At 38.0% G+C, this 16,130-nt stretch overlaps 1 protein-coding gene across 4 annotated transcripts in view; it reads right to left on the reverse strand.

The window, feature by feature from the left end:
- GBE1 (1,4-alpha-glucan branching enzyme 1) overlaps positions 1 to 16,130 on the reverse strand; it is a 171,264-nt gene that overhangs the window by 131,452 nt on the left and 23,682 nt on the right. For all 4 annotated transcript variants that reach the window (XM_075434098.1, XM_075434088.1, XM_075434073.1 and 1 more), the window contains exon 2: positions 2,397 to 2,566. In XM_075434098.1, the coding sequence (XP_075290213.1) occupies positions 2,397 to 2,566 (170 nt within the window). The remainder of the gene's footprint in view (positions 1 to 2,396; positions 2,567 to 16,130) is intronic.

Below are 16,130 nucleotides of genomic sequence, written 5' to 3' on the forward strand. Positions count from 1 at the left end.
AAGTGTAGTTTTTTCCACATTGAAGTGATTTTTTTTTTTTTTTTAGTCTTTCGACTCCTTACTGCTACATTTCATCAACATCTAATAACAACTATTCTAAGATATTATTCCTAAATTTCTGCTCCATATGTTGTATTAAATAAAGTATTTTAAATGAAGTAGAGTTTAGAAAACCATTGTGGGTTTTAGCTACTGTATTTTGGTATATGTGTACTTCTCCCCCAACCCGCCAAACTAATTTAGAGTTTGTCCTCTTTTGAAAGTATTAGTTATTAATTTCATTAAAAGTATGTTTTTAAAATGACCATCTTAAAATACATATTTATAATAAATGTATTTTTACAATAAATGTATTCTAGTCTTCAAATGTGTTGATTAAGTTAAACACTATTATACCCAACACAAAAACCTTGAGCAGTGGGTGGGGTGGCAGGGAGTAGAGGAGGAGTAAAGGAGGAGAATTTTCTGTGTGTTTATACATATAAAGTTGAGCTATTACAATATCCTCATCTAGCTGTGTTGCAGTCAGTATTGATAGCTTGCATCACTATAATCTAGCAGTAGGTGAACTACACTCATGATTCATTATTCAGTTTTGAATCAGAACATATCCGATTCCCAAATTAAAATTCAAGTACACACTAACCTATTTTATCAACGTCTACTCCAGTAAAAAGAGAGGAGTAGTTCAAGGAAAGCTACTCTATCATTCACTAGGTTAACCATGTCAAACAGGGCTATGGTTGAAAAGTGTTGCACTAAAATTTTCTGTTTGTCTTCTGTATTAAAAACAAAAGATTTTCCTAAAAATAATCACTGTTATAATTTCAGTGTATAGACAAATAGTGAACACAGACGCTCCCACTGAGTTCAAGAAAGAGAAAATACAAATTGCTCACAATTAAAATAAATGCATTTTATGACTCTGATGTTGAGAAACTGAAGCATAACATGAATATTTAAATACTTTCTTTTGCTTATTCTATGTATAAGTGTATTGATCTTGGGACTGTGGAAAAACAATACTAAAACAGTACTGTTTGCTATGAAGCACTGAAAAAAGTCTTAACAATGGATCTGAAACACTGCCAGGGTAGTCCATTTACTTCTCTATTACTGCGCACGTTTTTGCAGAACCTTAACCATAGTCCTTTAGAAAGCACCACCAGATATTACAGCTAGTGGCATAATTCAGCTAGTTAATATTATCACTTTAAATATATATAAGCACACACAATTTCAAGTTCAGGACTTCCTTTCTCAAATACAGAGTTTGCCTTTTTAATAGTTTCCTCAAATAGGGGTAAGCAAGCAGGAAAACTCATTTATCTTTTTGTTTAAGCAGAAGTAGTTAACTGTTTCAACCTCACAATTCATGGGTTTGTTTTTTTTTTAATATAAAAACACACACTGAAAATTCACCAGGTATGTATTTCTGCAAAACAAAAGTTGGATAAATAACATTGCATACTTCTGAAATGCAGTTAAATGAACAAACTCACATCATAGAAAGTCCCCATTCAGCAAGAGTCAGTAATGAAATTCCTAGTATCTTGATGGATTAATGCCTAACCCTGAAGAAGGGATAGAGCAGAGAAGTTTAATGGAAAAACAGAACAAAAACCCTCAAAATCCCAAACAAGAGGGAGAGAGCGGAATTAGCATTGCAGGATTTAAGAGCAAAAATGCACTTGACTTCCATTTAAGAATTTGCAGAACATGATTTGAGTGTAGCTAAACTTCCAAATGAGAAGCAAATTTATACTCGTCTCAAGTTCTAAGTGAGTGAATAAACACCTTCCCAGTTCTCACAGTAAGCAATGCAATTCCTCCATGTAATCCTGCCATCTTCCAGTCCTGTAACATCCTTCCCTCTCCTCCCTGCAAGACAGAACACCATCTACTCTTTCATAAGTATGGTAGTTTGATTTTTAGGTTATCATTTTCCAGGGCTTTTTTCTACACTCCCATGATTTTGAAGGGCCTTCGTCCTTGGACGACCCTGCTGGTAGATCAAAGATAAGCAAATTATTCCACTGTTATTCCTCCTTCTCTGCATACAATTTTGCAGAAGCCTAGAGCTTTAGGCAGAACCTTGGGTAGTTTAGACACAGTCAGCCTAAAGGTACATGTAGTGTGATCAGGCTAGATCCTTTAGACAAGTCACCACCTCATAGGTATGAAAAAAACAAACGTAATACTGACCATCCAATAGAAATACCTATGTTCTTAGGCTATTGCAGGTCTAAGTTATGGAATTCTACTATGCCAGCAAGCCACGACATAACATTTTTAATATTGGAATTTCATCATAGCCACAAAACCGTCTTTAAGAGAAGAGGGTATTGATCTAAAATACAGTGCAGGAAAGAAGAAATATTCCTAAAAATACTTACTGAAGTCACCTGTGAGAAACACTGCTTCTGCTCCTGGTGCCCACTCTTTGCAATATACTCCACCATCCACAAATTGGTTAACTCCGAAGGTTTTGTAACTTTTTGAAAATTTATCAAGGCCTCCTTCATTTTGCTCAATGTTCTTCAAGCGGTTATAAAAGAGAGAATACCTTTCAATGAAAATAGATAAGACTTTTTAGAAATTTTAGCACTTGTCAAGTATAAGAACATAAAAAAACATTAAATGAGACACATTGGCACATTACGTCCAAAGACTGCAATATCAGACTCACCCTTCTCTATAGACATAGAAAAAACAAATACAAACCACACAACTTTTCCATGGCTGTTACACAGTTCAATGCTGCAATCTTCATGTTTGTATTTCCTCTGCTTTATGGGAACAGTTTGTATCTTAAGACTACAACTCCTGACTGGCAGTCAAGAAATCATAGTATTACTACTACACAACAGAACTTCACACTCTGAACAGCCTAGCACTTTTACCGTCATCTTACTAGTATCAGACACAGGCCTCCTAGGAAGAATTGTACAGCACTGCTACATTTCTTTGCCAATTTTACAAGACCATCTCAGGACACCGAAAAGTTTGCAGTACAGTATATAGTAAGTATGGGGAAAGTAGTCTGGCACCTGCAGAAAGCGGCTCCTTAGGCAGCCTCTTGCAGCCTCTCTACTGAGACCATCAGCAAGACTTTGCAGTCCCTGGCACTGCCATGGATTTGGAAAACATAATTGCTACTTCATACAAGTAACTGTTTGGTCTATATCCTAACTGCCCTGGCAAGGACATGGAATGGCCTGAAACCCTAAAGTAAAAGTTTACTAGTAACAGCTTGAAGGTAGGATTTTTTTGTTGTTAAGCTTTTTTTTTTTTTTTTTTTACTTTTTTGTTATGTTTTCTCCAAGAATCTCCTGTCAATTCAAGAAACATCAGGCACACAACACAAATAAGAGGGTCAACTTTGACTCCTAAGATGTGAGCTATTATGTGCAGCCGTACAGCTAAAAGCTTCAGCTGAGAAAGTTATGTTACCTGTACAGTTTTTTTTGTGTTTTTTAAATCAGACATCCCCAATGTAAATTAGAAATGTGTTTGTCTTCTCCATAAATGGAAAGGACTCCTCTGACACGTATAAAAACTAATAAGAATCCCAGAAAGAATAACTTGTCTGCCTCATTACACTTTACTATATTTTGAAAAAGGAAATAGAAACAGTAAAAAGCAAAACAGCACTATGGGATGATATCTTGCCTGTTTAAAAAAAAAAAAGAAAGAAGAGAGGTAGCCTGTCCGCAGTATCAGGACTTAAGATACCACTCTGTGGTTCATTTTCAGGGCCACTACTACAACAACATTTTAATTAGTTCAAACTAGACGATTAAAATGTGCATTTATTAGTTAAAGTAAAATAACAGTATTTATATTAATTTAGAATACTATGAATACTTTCAAGGTTAATCTCCCAGCCAATTTTTATTATGAAGACTGATACTCACCTTTAAAGACAGCAAAATTTGAAAAATGCCTCAGGACACACCATAGCAAATACATTTATAGCTTCCCCCCCCCCCCCCCCCCCCCCCATCCATCTGCACCATTCCTTTAAAATTTGCTCATGGGCATAATACTCAGAAGTGCATTACTAACTACTACTGCTCTGATAATCAATTTAGTTTATAGTGCTTGAGGGAGAACATTTTGTCAAGTTTCCAAGTATAACTTTATTATATATACACACAAACCCAGTGACTGACTTCAATTTTAACCAACTGCAATCATAGAAAGATTTGTATAAATAAAGTTTAAATACAGAAACACAGAACAAGTCGAACAGCCTCAAAAGTTCAACACATGACATTTGGTAAAGGCAAAATTACTCCATTATTGAAAGGTTCTCCTTGGAAAAAAAGTATTTTGATTCATATAGATTTTTTATAAAGTTAAGCCTTCCTTTAAAATATGTCACAAGACCACAGTGCTATCTGCAAATTCCAATTTCTCAGCTATACATAAACTGTTTCAGAACTGCTAGCTGCCACATGTAGTATTTTTAACTAGCTGCATTGCAGCTGAAGCAGGAACCCTTTTGTATATGCTCTAGGTAACTGTTGTAACTCCAGAAAAGATCTGACTGACACAATTAATTTGACACACTTCAAGTATAAAAGTTATTTCAGAACAGGCTATCTTCCCCTCCCCATATTTGCTACAAATACACTTTCACAGCAATTAAGAACACATCTGGCTGCATGAGGTAATTCCCACATTCAGCAAGTAGAAGAAATGGTAAACTTCATCTTTAAACAGAAGTCAATCATGTAAGTCTTTGAAAACTGGAGAGAAAGGAGATGATAGACTTATTAACAGAGAAGAACAGCAGGTCACAGAGAAGGACTAAAATCTCTGTGCAGAAAAGAAAAAGGCTGCAATAAACTTCATACAACCTAGAGGCACACATGCTGACTGCCTACTGCTCTTTGTTGATGAGCCCCCCAAGCAAACGAGAATCAAACTCATTCATCTCATTCTGCAAAAATAAGCAGCAAACAGATCTGAGAGTGGGTTTATTGGGTGGGAAGGATGAAAATCGACTTTCAGAAAGCAATTACACAATTTATATCTTCAGGAAAAATCACTAATCTCTGGATTCTTGTTACAGAAGCACTAAGAGTACATCCACTCTTTCAATTTTTGTCTTTCAGTAGATTCACAGTTTATGCAAACAAAGAGATGACAACACTTCATATGCAAAATGATCATGAGTATTACTGTAAAAAAAGACTTTTTCTCACTTTGCAGTGAGCAAGATTACATGGTCAATAAAAGCAATTTATTTTGGAGGACGGGTCAAGGAATGAAGCAGGTCAAGGAATGAAGCAGATTAGAAGAGTTCTTGATCAGGGATGTAAAACATTACAATAACTGCTTTTTACATAGGAAAAGTTTTGAACAACTAACACAGCACCACATACAGAGTACAAATGCTCCTTCAATTTGTGCACAAGCATGCTGCTTGTGATAGAGCAAGTTAATTTAGGTATTACTGCTGCATCATGGCAGAAATAATGATTGAAACAACTAGTGCTCTCTAATCATCTTTAAAGTGTATTCTAGAATAAAGCATTCAGTTTTTTTTTAACCACTTCCTGAAATTATCAAATATAAAACTGTAGTTTGCTCAAAGTTCATAAAAACCCACTAGCTTCTGAAATGGATCAATTACTTCTGCTGTGAACTATTCTAAAAACCCATCTCAGGAGATGAAGCACATCTGGACACAGAACAAGGTTACCTGTCATAGAAGGACTTGTGAAACTGCAGAAGCATAGTTCTGTATCCTGTCGTTGCTTTAAAGGAAAGTATTCAGTTCAGTGCATGCTCACGATCCAGGTTTAGAAAACTTAAGGTTTTGCTTTCACAGAAATTCTGGCTTTCATCTCTACATTACTGCAGCTTGTTAAACATTTTTATCTTCCAAACTGAAACCCCAGGATTACACGCAGAGGATGACAGGAAGAAGTTTTGTTCACTCAATTCCAAAGACTTACACTGTTCAAGCATACAAGTGTTAAAAGAGGAAAGCTAGACATTAGCTTGACGAGCCCTCATTTTGTGATCCCCTCTCACCACTGAAATTTATATCATTTTCAGTTATGCATATATGCTCATATGACATTATATATAGTCAGACAGACTCTGGACACACATTTCAAAGGCAAGACAATCTTGTAAAATTTTGGACATGTGAATAGAGTCAACAGCAGTGTCCAGATCTGTAAGTCAGGACAAAAGCCTGACTTCTGCCTTCGTACCTTCTAAGTCTCCACAGTTTAATCAGTGACCGCAAAGTCTTTTAAGACTTTTCTACTTCCCTGCATTAAAGTTGACGCTGAAAAGGATTACAAGGCAAAAACTGTATGCAGGGTTGTACTCTTCAAGGCATACATTACCTTTGGGACAAAAAACTAAACAGGGCAACAACTGGACCCACAGAACTTTAGGTACAGAGGGTCTGGAGTAACTGGAACAAGTTATACCTCAAGTCCCTTACTACAGCCAGGTACAGCAACACACACACCCAACAAGTGTGGACAGCAGAAGTGGGATACTTTTGGTGTATTCCTTGCTCCTGGAGTTCTTACGGAAAAGCAAGCTTTTCAATTCAAGTCCCATATCCATTCATCTCACCTTCAGACTTACTGGAAACAGACTTCACAGTCTTGGCATTTTCCCAAGCACACATACACCCAGCTTGAAACAAGACATTTGTTAACAGAATAGTACCTCTGCACCATCATTTTTTCCCCTCCTCTACCACTATTTCACTGTGAAATACTAGTAATCGTAAACATCATTTGAAATACAGTCACAACAGTCTCTTCCTATTGTTACTTTCATAATTTGTAACACAGCATTGCTTTAAGTCCCATGCTTTATATGCAGCTTTGTTTAAACCCTTACAATAGAAGTGTAGGAATTGGCTGACTTTCTATACAAGCAGGATTAAAACATCAAACATGAATTAGTATAATGGCTATCCAGAAAGCAAGTATCTTGCCAATAAAGTAAGCTTCATAGTGAAGCAGTAAAGACAATATTAACCCAGTAACTACTTCAAGGGTTTACCTTTCAGGTGAGCACCTATTCCTCATATTTTATCACTAAAACATTCTGAAATATTTTGTCTTAGATAGCCAGGGACTTAAAACTTACACAGTAGAAGTATACAGTTATCAGAAGAAGATCAAAGAAAAAAGATGGTCTGAAATCTTTCAGTTCAATGCAGAGCTATACAGTTCTTATCTAAAGAAAAAAATGTTCTATTTATTTGGTAACCCGTGACGTACAAAACCCTCCCAGTGCTGCAGTTCCTACCACCACTGACTTCATTCAGCTACCGATCCCATTAAAAGTCTCATGCATATGTTAAAATTAGTATCTTCAATATGGAGCACAAGAATAAAAAAGTTAACCCTCCCCTTCCTCCCCCACCAACTGTCTTAGTGAAGTAAGACTTTTGGCAGACTACTGAAGATGTCTGATGGCAAGTCAGAATACTGAATTAAGGCTCCACATAAAGCCTTCACGTCTTTATTTTTCCAAAGCAACCCGAGGTACTAAATCCTTCCTGGCCACCTTATAAGATGACAAAAAAGGTATTCCAATATTTCAAACTTTTAGATTTAACCAGATAAGCTTTAGTTTCTTTGGCACCACAGTAACCTAAACAGAAACTAGTATAACCAAAAAAGCCTTAGCTGCATACAAGACACCCTCATTTAATCAGTCTGCTGCTGAACTCCAAGACTACTGCACAACTTTAGGGCATTTTCATGCCCGTTCTCATACTTTTTTACAAAGTTGTAGTTCTTGCAGTTTACAGAACAGTCAATCAGCTTAGTTTAAGACTTGTGGTGTCAATACTGAAATTAATCATTTTAGTCCCTCCTCTGCTTACGGTGCTGATTTTAGTAGCTATTAATCTTTTACATTCTTTTTGTCCACACCAGCTTTTGTGTCACCATTTATTTGTACAATATCAGCCCAGTATTCATGCTAATTTATTCCAAAGATGAAAGCAAATAGGAAAGACTATGATAATTGTATCTGGTGTCCACATGGAAAACTCAAATTTGCAGATACCAAAGGGGAAAGCATATGAAAGAAATGCCCAGTATGACTACAGAAAGTACCTAATCCTCCCATTTTACAATAAACAAACACTTACAGTAATGTCAGTGTTAAAAATAAAGCTACAGTCCAAAATATAAGAAAATAGAAGTCTCAGCTACTTCAGTCTGTTGCATTTCTTTGTTTTGCTTCCAAAGTGGGTGTTGGAAAGACTAGAACATCAAAAGCAGAAAGGAAAAAATTGTTTGGTCTTCTCCCTTCCTCCTCATTTAAACAACTGGTTTAGATTGCAAGATACCACTTACCCTCTTTATCAGCTTAATCCTGAAGGCTCTAGGGGAATACTGTCTCTTATTTTCAGCCTTCCACTGTTCCTTGCCACAGTAGAAGCTGTATCAGCATTACAGTGAAACAGGGAATAGAAAAGCAAAGAGGCCATCAAATCCTGTCCTGTACCATCATTGACATATCATGAACAATGCTATTCATAAAGTTACTGAGATTTCTGAACTCCATTTTCAAAACTGCCTTGGGTGCCCCTACTCTTATTACTATGACTGGAAAAGGGCTACAGTGCTTCGCTGAAATCATAGGATCTTCCTAACATCCCCACACAGCAGCTCTGATGGCTAACATAGCATCACCCTCTGCTCCAAAATTACACTGACCTGAAATTCTCCTGCAGTCTTCCAGGGTTCCACTGACTTCTCTGGGCATTTTTAGTTTGGGGTTTTTGATTTTAAAACATTTGTATGTCTTCTAAACAAGAACGCAAACCATCATACCTCTGGAGCAATACTGAGATTGCATGCTGTCTTCAGGGTTTTTGAAGAAAGCTCACTGTGACAGTGTGGGAAGACTGGGACCAGTGGTGTGGAAAAAAGTTAGGCAGTGTGAAAATCATTCACCTACTGATGCGGACAGACCATCAAAACACTCCCTGTTTTGGTATAGATCCACTCTATCTTACGATCCCTGTGGACAATCAAAAAGGTCAAACAACTGTAACAAAAAGTTAAAATTATCAGCGTAGATGCACCACACTTTCACCAACATAATACCATTTACAGATTTATTCCTCATCCTACAGAGAGGTAACTGCCACTCGGTCTGAAGATGTGACATTAACACTTAGGTCAAAGTTCTGTACTTAAGCAGCTCTTACCACTATGCATCTAGTCAAAAATGTTTATCTGCAGTAGTAAAATTCACTCAGAAAACTATGTTATAAAAACAGACTCCCCTGTGGTCTGCCACAACCCTCGCGGTAATTAGTCAAATTCAACAAGCAACATGCTGTGGCATTTCATAGAGCCTGCTTACAGAACAGGCACTCCTGCCCCCAGATTTGATCTGATACATCTATACAGAGCCATGTGGTCCAGGCTCACTGGATCAGGGGCACCTGCTGTTTGATCTCAACCCTGCAGTCCACTGCGTGCAACAGGTATTGTTAGCCACTGTGTGTAAATCACTGAAGTGGTAGTTGCCATCTCATGAAGCACAGCTGTCAGGTCTCCGATAAAGACTGTACTCTCTGAATTTTCCTGGAACGCCAGAATAGAATCAATTTCAAGGTAGTCAAAGGAAGAACATGTGGGAATATGAAACTGGACAATCCTGAAACAATCATGACTAACAATGCCCATTTGTATTACAGAATCACAGAATAGTAGGGATTGGAAGGGACCACTGTGGGTCATCTAGTCCAACCCTCCTGCTGAAGCAGGATCACCTACAGCAGGCTGCACAGGACCTTGTCCAGGCGGGTCTTGAATATCTCCAGAGAAGGAGACTCCACAACCTCCCTGGGCAGCCTGTTCCAAATTCTTGTTATGACCTCTACCAGTTCATAGAAGAAAAGAAGGAAATGGAAAGATAAAAGTGGAAGTTGAAAATGTAGACACAAGACCTCTGAATATTTCCACATTAAGAGCATGTGGCCATTCAAATTATTTTTTTCTAATATTGCTGCTATCACTTTGAAGATGCAGTTACACTTTCACTGACACAGAAGCTGGTACAGAGTCCCTGCTCAGATGAGCAAGCCCTTGATTCTCATTTTATCCTTTACTCTATAGTTATTCCCTCAAACTGTCCTCATTCAGCTGCTTATACGGGGATGGAATGAAGGAAGACAGGAGTAGGATGGATCAAGTTCTTCCTAAAGCAAATTTCTGCAGCCCAGCAAATCAAATGCATCAGGCAGTACCGAACTAGAGTTACGTGGCAGAAGCAAATTCCTGTTTGCAGTTGCTTGTTCAACTTCATTCATCACCAGTGAAAGTGTATCAAAACAGAAATTTCAGATTTTATTTCATTCTTTTCTCTACCCCCCTTCACTCACTTTTCATTTCACTATTCAGAGTCACATGACACAAAGTAATCACACTTACAGAAAATAGTAAAGGCACAGTAAGTCTCAGGTAGGTACAACTACACCTGAACAGCAGATTTACTATATTTTAACTTATATCAACTTTATAGTTTTAGATGATTGACTTGCACTTTCTGCACAGAGAAGAATTTTGCCTTTCTGCAGGTTAAAAAGTAAAGCTCTTGCATGTTTCTGATCTCATGATCTTAAGAAGTCTGTGCATGGCTAAATCTGAATTTCCCAGAGGTTCCAGTTGCTTTATTAAAATTATTCACTACACAAGCACTTTGCCTCTCTCTCAAGTCGGAGGCAATTTAGCACACATTTTCATCTGAAAACTAAGGATTCTAGGGGTTGTCCAATGATATTAAGTTCTTTTCGTTTGTAAAGTGTTATCCAAATAATTTGAGGATAAAGTTATTTCAATAAGGAACTTACACAGTTAAACCATTTCTGTTACAATTCCTACCAAAGTGCTTCACTACCAGTTACTAAGAAGACCACCCAACATAGAATTTGTAAGAGCAAGAAAGTCAAAAATTTCAAAAGCAACTTTTCCAATTTCTTTCTACTCTACAAATAACAAATGCCAACACGCAATTTTTCATTTCTTCCTTTCCAACAGACAGGACAGCTCTGCTCCATGCTTTTCTGGTCTCCCCAAGAGACTTCTTTAAAATTTACCCAACGGAACAGAGGGAGGGCAAGAGATTCAGTAGTGTCTGCTACTGCCAAATCCCATGAACACAGTGGCTTTTACAATAGCTACATCTGGAAAGTTCCTTCAAGTAAATACATTAATTTGACTGTCCTTACAGCTTCTCTCCAACTAGAGTAAATCTCTAGCAAGCCTCTTCCCTGCTTTAAACATTAGGATAACTTAGTGGCTTCATTAGCATTTGACAGCCATAATGTTTTTGCCATCAGTTTCATAACATACACAGTGCTCAATTCAGAACCAAATACATCTTGTGACCACTCCTGTATCAAATGTAAACTTTATGCAACCATTTAGTAATAATTGCTCCACTGGCTTATCTAAACCATTGCCACTTCTAATAACACCTTTCCTCACAATATTTAGAGGTTCTCTTTCCCACATATGTTTGTTCATGTATCACCCCCTTCAGTTTGTTAGAAAGCCATGGATACACCCACAGAATACCTGCAAGTTACTAGTGCTTAGAAGGAGCAGGAGGCAGGTTTCCCCCCCCTCCCCATCAGAAGCCTAGCAAACTACTTCGAAACAATTCAAGTGAGAAGAATGGGAAGTATATACTTAAGTATTAACACTTGCTACAAGAAAGTCATTTTATCTTTTACCCTCTATTGAGATAAAAAGTATATAGTTACTTTTTTTAAACGAATAGACACCCCCCCCAGAAAACCCGCAGCCACTCTCAAAAACTTTATGATACTAAGCTGTGCACAACTTCCCAGAACAGCACAGCTATCTGTATCTGATATTCAGTATCTGCCAAAGCACTCAAGACAGCTTCCCTATCATGAGGAAACAGTCTAAATAAGACAGCAATTACAAAATAATGCAAGCTCTGTATGGTTTTTATTTGTATATAGGGCAAAAAATTTACCAGTAGCATACTTCATATATTTTGTTTTACACATCTGAATATTTATCAGATAAACATTTTAGGTATGAGATTCTCATTTAGTCATTTTCTCGCTACCCCCCTGCTAAGTAGTCTTAATTATGCATGAATTGTATGCTAAAAACCCTTTTTTAGCTATAATAATTTGCTTCTCTGTTGTGAAGCTATCTGAAGCAAGCTGGAGTTTTTTTTTTTGAATTAACATAACCACAAACTGCATCACATTTGAGCAGAAAGCTGAAGTGCAGAGAGGCAGATTTCTTTCTCAAAATCAGTAGACTAAGACTGTGTTAGCTCATGTTTCATGTTACACAAGAGAAAATAAACTGAAAGGTCAGTTGAACAGTTACAGCATTGCCCTTTTCCAAGGTAATCAGCAGAGCATGTAGCAAAGACATGAACACAAGCGTGACTGGAAAGGCAGTAGCTGATAAAGAGGCTTTTGCTGCCAAAAGCATGTGGGACAAAATACTGCTCACCCAATGCCCATCGAGGAGTGTGGCATACTGCAGGCCTCACTTCAGTAACTCCAATTCATTGCTTTAATTGGAAATTGTGTTTTTGTTAAAAACTTTCAGGTTTTTGTATTGCCAAAACACACTAGGATACATAATACTGAACATTAATCACATTCTCAGGTAAGCTACAGGAACAATATCATTAATTTTTTTGTAATAGGGACACATTACCGTCAAAAATTCACCTGGTTTACTAATGCATTTTTACCTTAAGTACACAAGTTCTCCTTGTTATTCAGTACTACTTCACTAGAAACTGTAGGGTAGATTTTCCCCCCATATTAAAAGCACTGTATTTTTCCTCTTATAGGAATGTATTTATTAGTGGAACCTTCCAAAATGATTTCTACTCATCATATTAACATATGCTTGAAAACACTTTAATCTTGAAACAACTCACTTAAATGTTTTATTTACCAGAATTATTTTAATGAAGCTGCAGAGAGCATAATTCCCATTTGATTCCATTGCTAACTATTTCTAACAGACTCTCTTCATAATAGATATCACGGTCTAGTTGGGGGAAAGAGTCAGCAATTCTCACAGCAGTAGTACAAAGCTGGAACCAGAACACAAACTAGAAGCAGCTACAGAAGAGGCTTCAGGGGAAAAAAATCCCACCGAATTTCTTCAAAAGAGTTTTGACATGCCTCATGGTAGGCAAGTGTTATTACCTCTTGAAGGTCTTCAGTAACCTGGAAGTGTCAGTCAATACCATTTCTAAAGCAATTATTTGTATGGTGAGAACCAGCCCATCTACTTCCTATGGACTGTGAAAGCTCTGCATATAGTGACAACATAGACTGGACTTCAGTAACTACTTAATTTTAGTAGTTTAAATAAAGCTATTTTGAATATTTTGTGGTTTTTTTCTCATTAGCTTGCCCCAACAGTGAACGAGCAGCCATCTGTTTCTTTTCATATTTGGAGTTCAAGTCTGCTGCATCAATTTGGCTTCCATATTTTTAGTAATGCTGCAAGTAACATTAACTGGCATAAATGAAGCTCAACACAATACTAAGAAAGATCTATCTATCTTTCTAATAAATGCCCAAGAAGAATCAAGTTTTAGTTGTCTGCCAAACAGGAAAAGGCTTTTAAGTCAGAAATCACTTCTCATTATTACAAATAAGACATCAGATATTCCTCACTACCTTAGCCATCCAACCCACTTAGCAGGCACATATAGTAAGAATTGTTATTTGAGTTTCTTAACAGAAAACATCGCAGCTGCTCTAGCTACAACTTCATTGTTAATTTCCATAAGCATTACTTCACCTCCTTTTAAAATATGTTCCAGAAATTAAAAACAAAGTCTTGATTTAATGGATCAGATCAATGGCTTGTATATTCAAGTTCTCTAACATTAAATAAAAAACTTCTCATCCCCTGACACCCAAACAAAAATCCCTGTTGCTACAGGGCTGTTTCCTTGTCAAACTTTAAACATATTTAAGTGGATAGCCATCTTTAGAAGCTATTGAAAAGATGGCTAGAAGAAATGCACCCACAGCAACTTCCAGCTTTTTTACTACTGCACCAAACCTTTCTCCCCGTAACAGCTTTCCTCAACTACTGTGACCATAAACCTGCAGTATTCCATCTAGTTAAATTACTCAATCCTATTAGTTTAGCCTCAATTTTAGGGTCCTGCACCTGGGGAGAAACAACCCCATGCATCAGTACAGGCTTGGGGCGGACCTGCTGGAGAGCAGCTCTGTGGAGAGGGACCTGTGAGTGCTGGTGGATGACAGGTTAATCATGAGCAAGCAGTGTGCCCTGGCTGCCAAGAAGGCCAATGGCATTCTGGGGTGTATTAAGAAGAGGATGGTCAGCAGGTCAAGGGAGGTTCTCCTTCCCCTCTACACTGCCCTAGTGAGGCCCCATCTGGAGTACTGTGTCCAGTTCTGGGCTCCCCAGTTCAAGAAAGATGAAGAGCTACTGGAGAGAGTCCAGCGGAGGGCTACAAGGATGATGAGGGGACTGGAGCATCTCTCCTATTAGGAGAGGCTGAGGGAGCTGGGCTTGTTCAGCCTGAAGAAGAGAAGGCTGAGAGGGGACCTTATAAATGCCTATAAATATCTTAAGGGTGGGTGTCAAGAGGATGGGGCCAGACTCTTTTCAGTGGTGCCCAGCAACAAGACAAGGGGCAATGGGCACAAACTGAAGCACAGGAAGTTCTGTCTGAACATGAGGAAGAACTTCTTCCCTCTGAGGGTGACGGAGCACTGGAACAGGCTGCCCAGGGAGGTTGTGGAATCTCCTTCTCTCGAGATATTCAAACCCTGCCTGGACACAGTCCTGTGCAGCCTGCTCTAGGTGGCCCTGCTTTGGCAGGGGTGTTGGACTAGATGACCCTCAGAGGTCCCTTCCAACCCCTACAATTCTGTGATGTGGATGTATTCATGTACTACCTAATAAAGTTGTTTTATTTTCCCTTTCTCCTGCACACAAGTATACTCCCAATGTAGTTTTCTTCCTGGCCTTTAAGTATTTATCGCCCGCTTTTAAGCTTACCTCTCCATATTTTATCATGACATCGGAATCTTCACAGTACTCCAGGAAAGAAAAGCACGTGTAAGATTTTTACATGAAAAGAATAGACAGAAAAACAAGTATTAAACATGAGATAGGAAGGAAGGTGTACTTTCGTCACTGAGCACTGTGCCAGTTTTGATCAGTCTCCATTGGTTTGATCAAGGAGTGTTTTTTATTTAGGTTCAGTGGCTGTATGGGGCTATTTGTATCGACCACACATTCAACTCGCCAAGCACACCTGGTCTGCTAGCGGGGTTCCCTGTGATGCCAACGAAGTAAAATAGCCCTTTTAGAAGGCAGTTTTAAGGAAGAAAATGTTATCTCCAGTAACTGGAGAACAAGATCTGGAGGGATTTGGGAGTGGGGGAGGAACACCACTGGGCTACTTTATCTTCTGCATTATCGCACCAGCTTCAGGCACCTCAGCAGAAGCACCGCACTGGCTTCACACCACAAGCTTGTCTAAAGCTAATTCTTAATTGCTTCCTCTGCAGACAGGACTAATAAGGAAAGCCAAGCATTCTTAAACATTTATATAGTCCACAAAGCAAATAGTTTATAATTTAGTATCAACATACTAGAAGTATAATTAGAACGTGTGTACTTAAGAAATGTCTGTAACTAGTCCCAGGCAACCAAGTCTACTCCCACAGAAGATGAGCAAGCAAAAAGCATATATTGTTGACTGCTGCTGTGAATAGTTGTACACAATAATTTACTTCATTCACAGCCAGGCATATTGAAGTTGCAGCCTAAAAGCTGCTCTTTTTCCAGATTTCCACAAGAATGAGCACAAAGACAAGCAATACTAGTAGTTAACCAATTTGCACCATCATCTAAAAGAAAAGTATAACCATCAAATTCTCAAATATACTGAATATTCAAACCTCCTTGGAAAACAGAAGAGTTCAAATTTCATATAATCCAGCTATTCTTCCAAAACATTAAGCTACTGTACCTCCTTGACACAATCTTTAATCTGAATAAAGCTACATGAATTGCTGCATGCCAAGAATTTGTCAAGCACCTAACTGC

This window comes from Opisthocomus hoazin, chromosome 1 (assembly GCF_030867145.1).
Source record: "Opisthocomus hoazin isolate bOpiHoa1 chromosome 1, bOpiHoa1.hap1, whole genome shotgun sequence".
In the NCBI taxonomy this organism is placed as follows: domain Eukaryota; kingdom Metazoa; phylum Chordata; class Aves; order Opisthocomiformes; family Opisthocomidae; genus Opisthocomus; species Opisthocomus hoazin.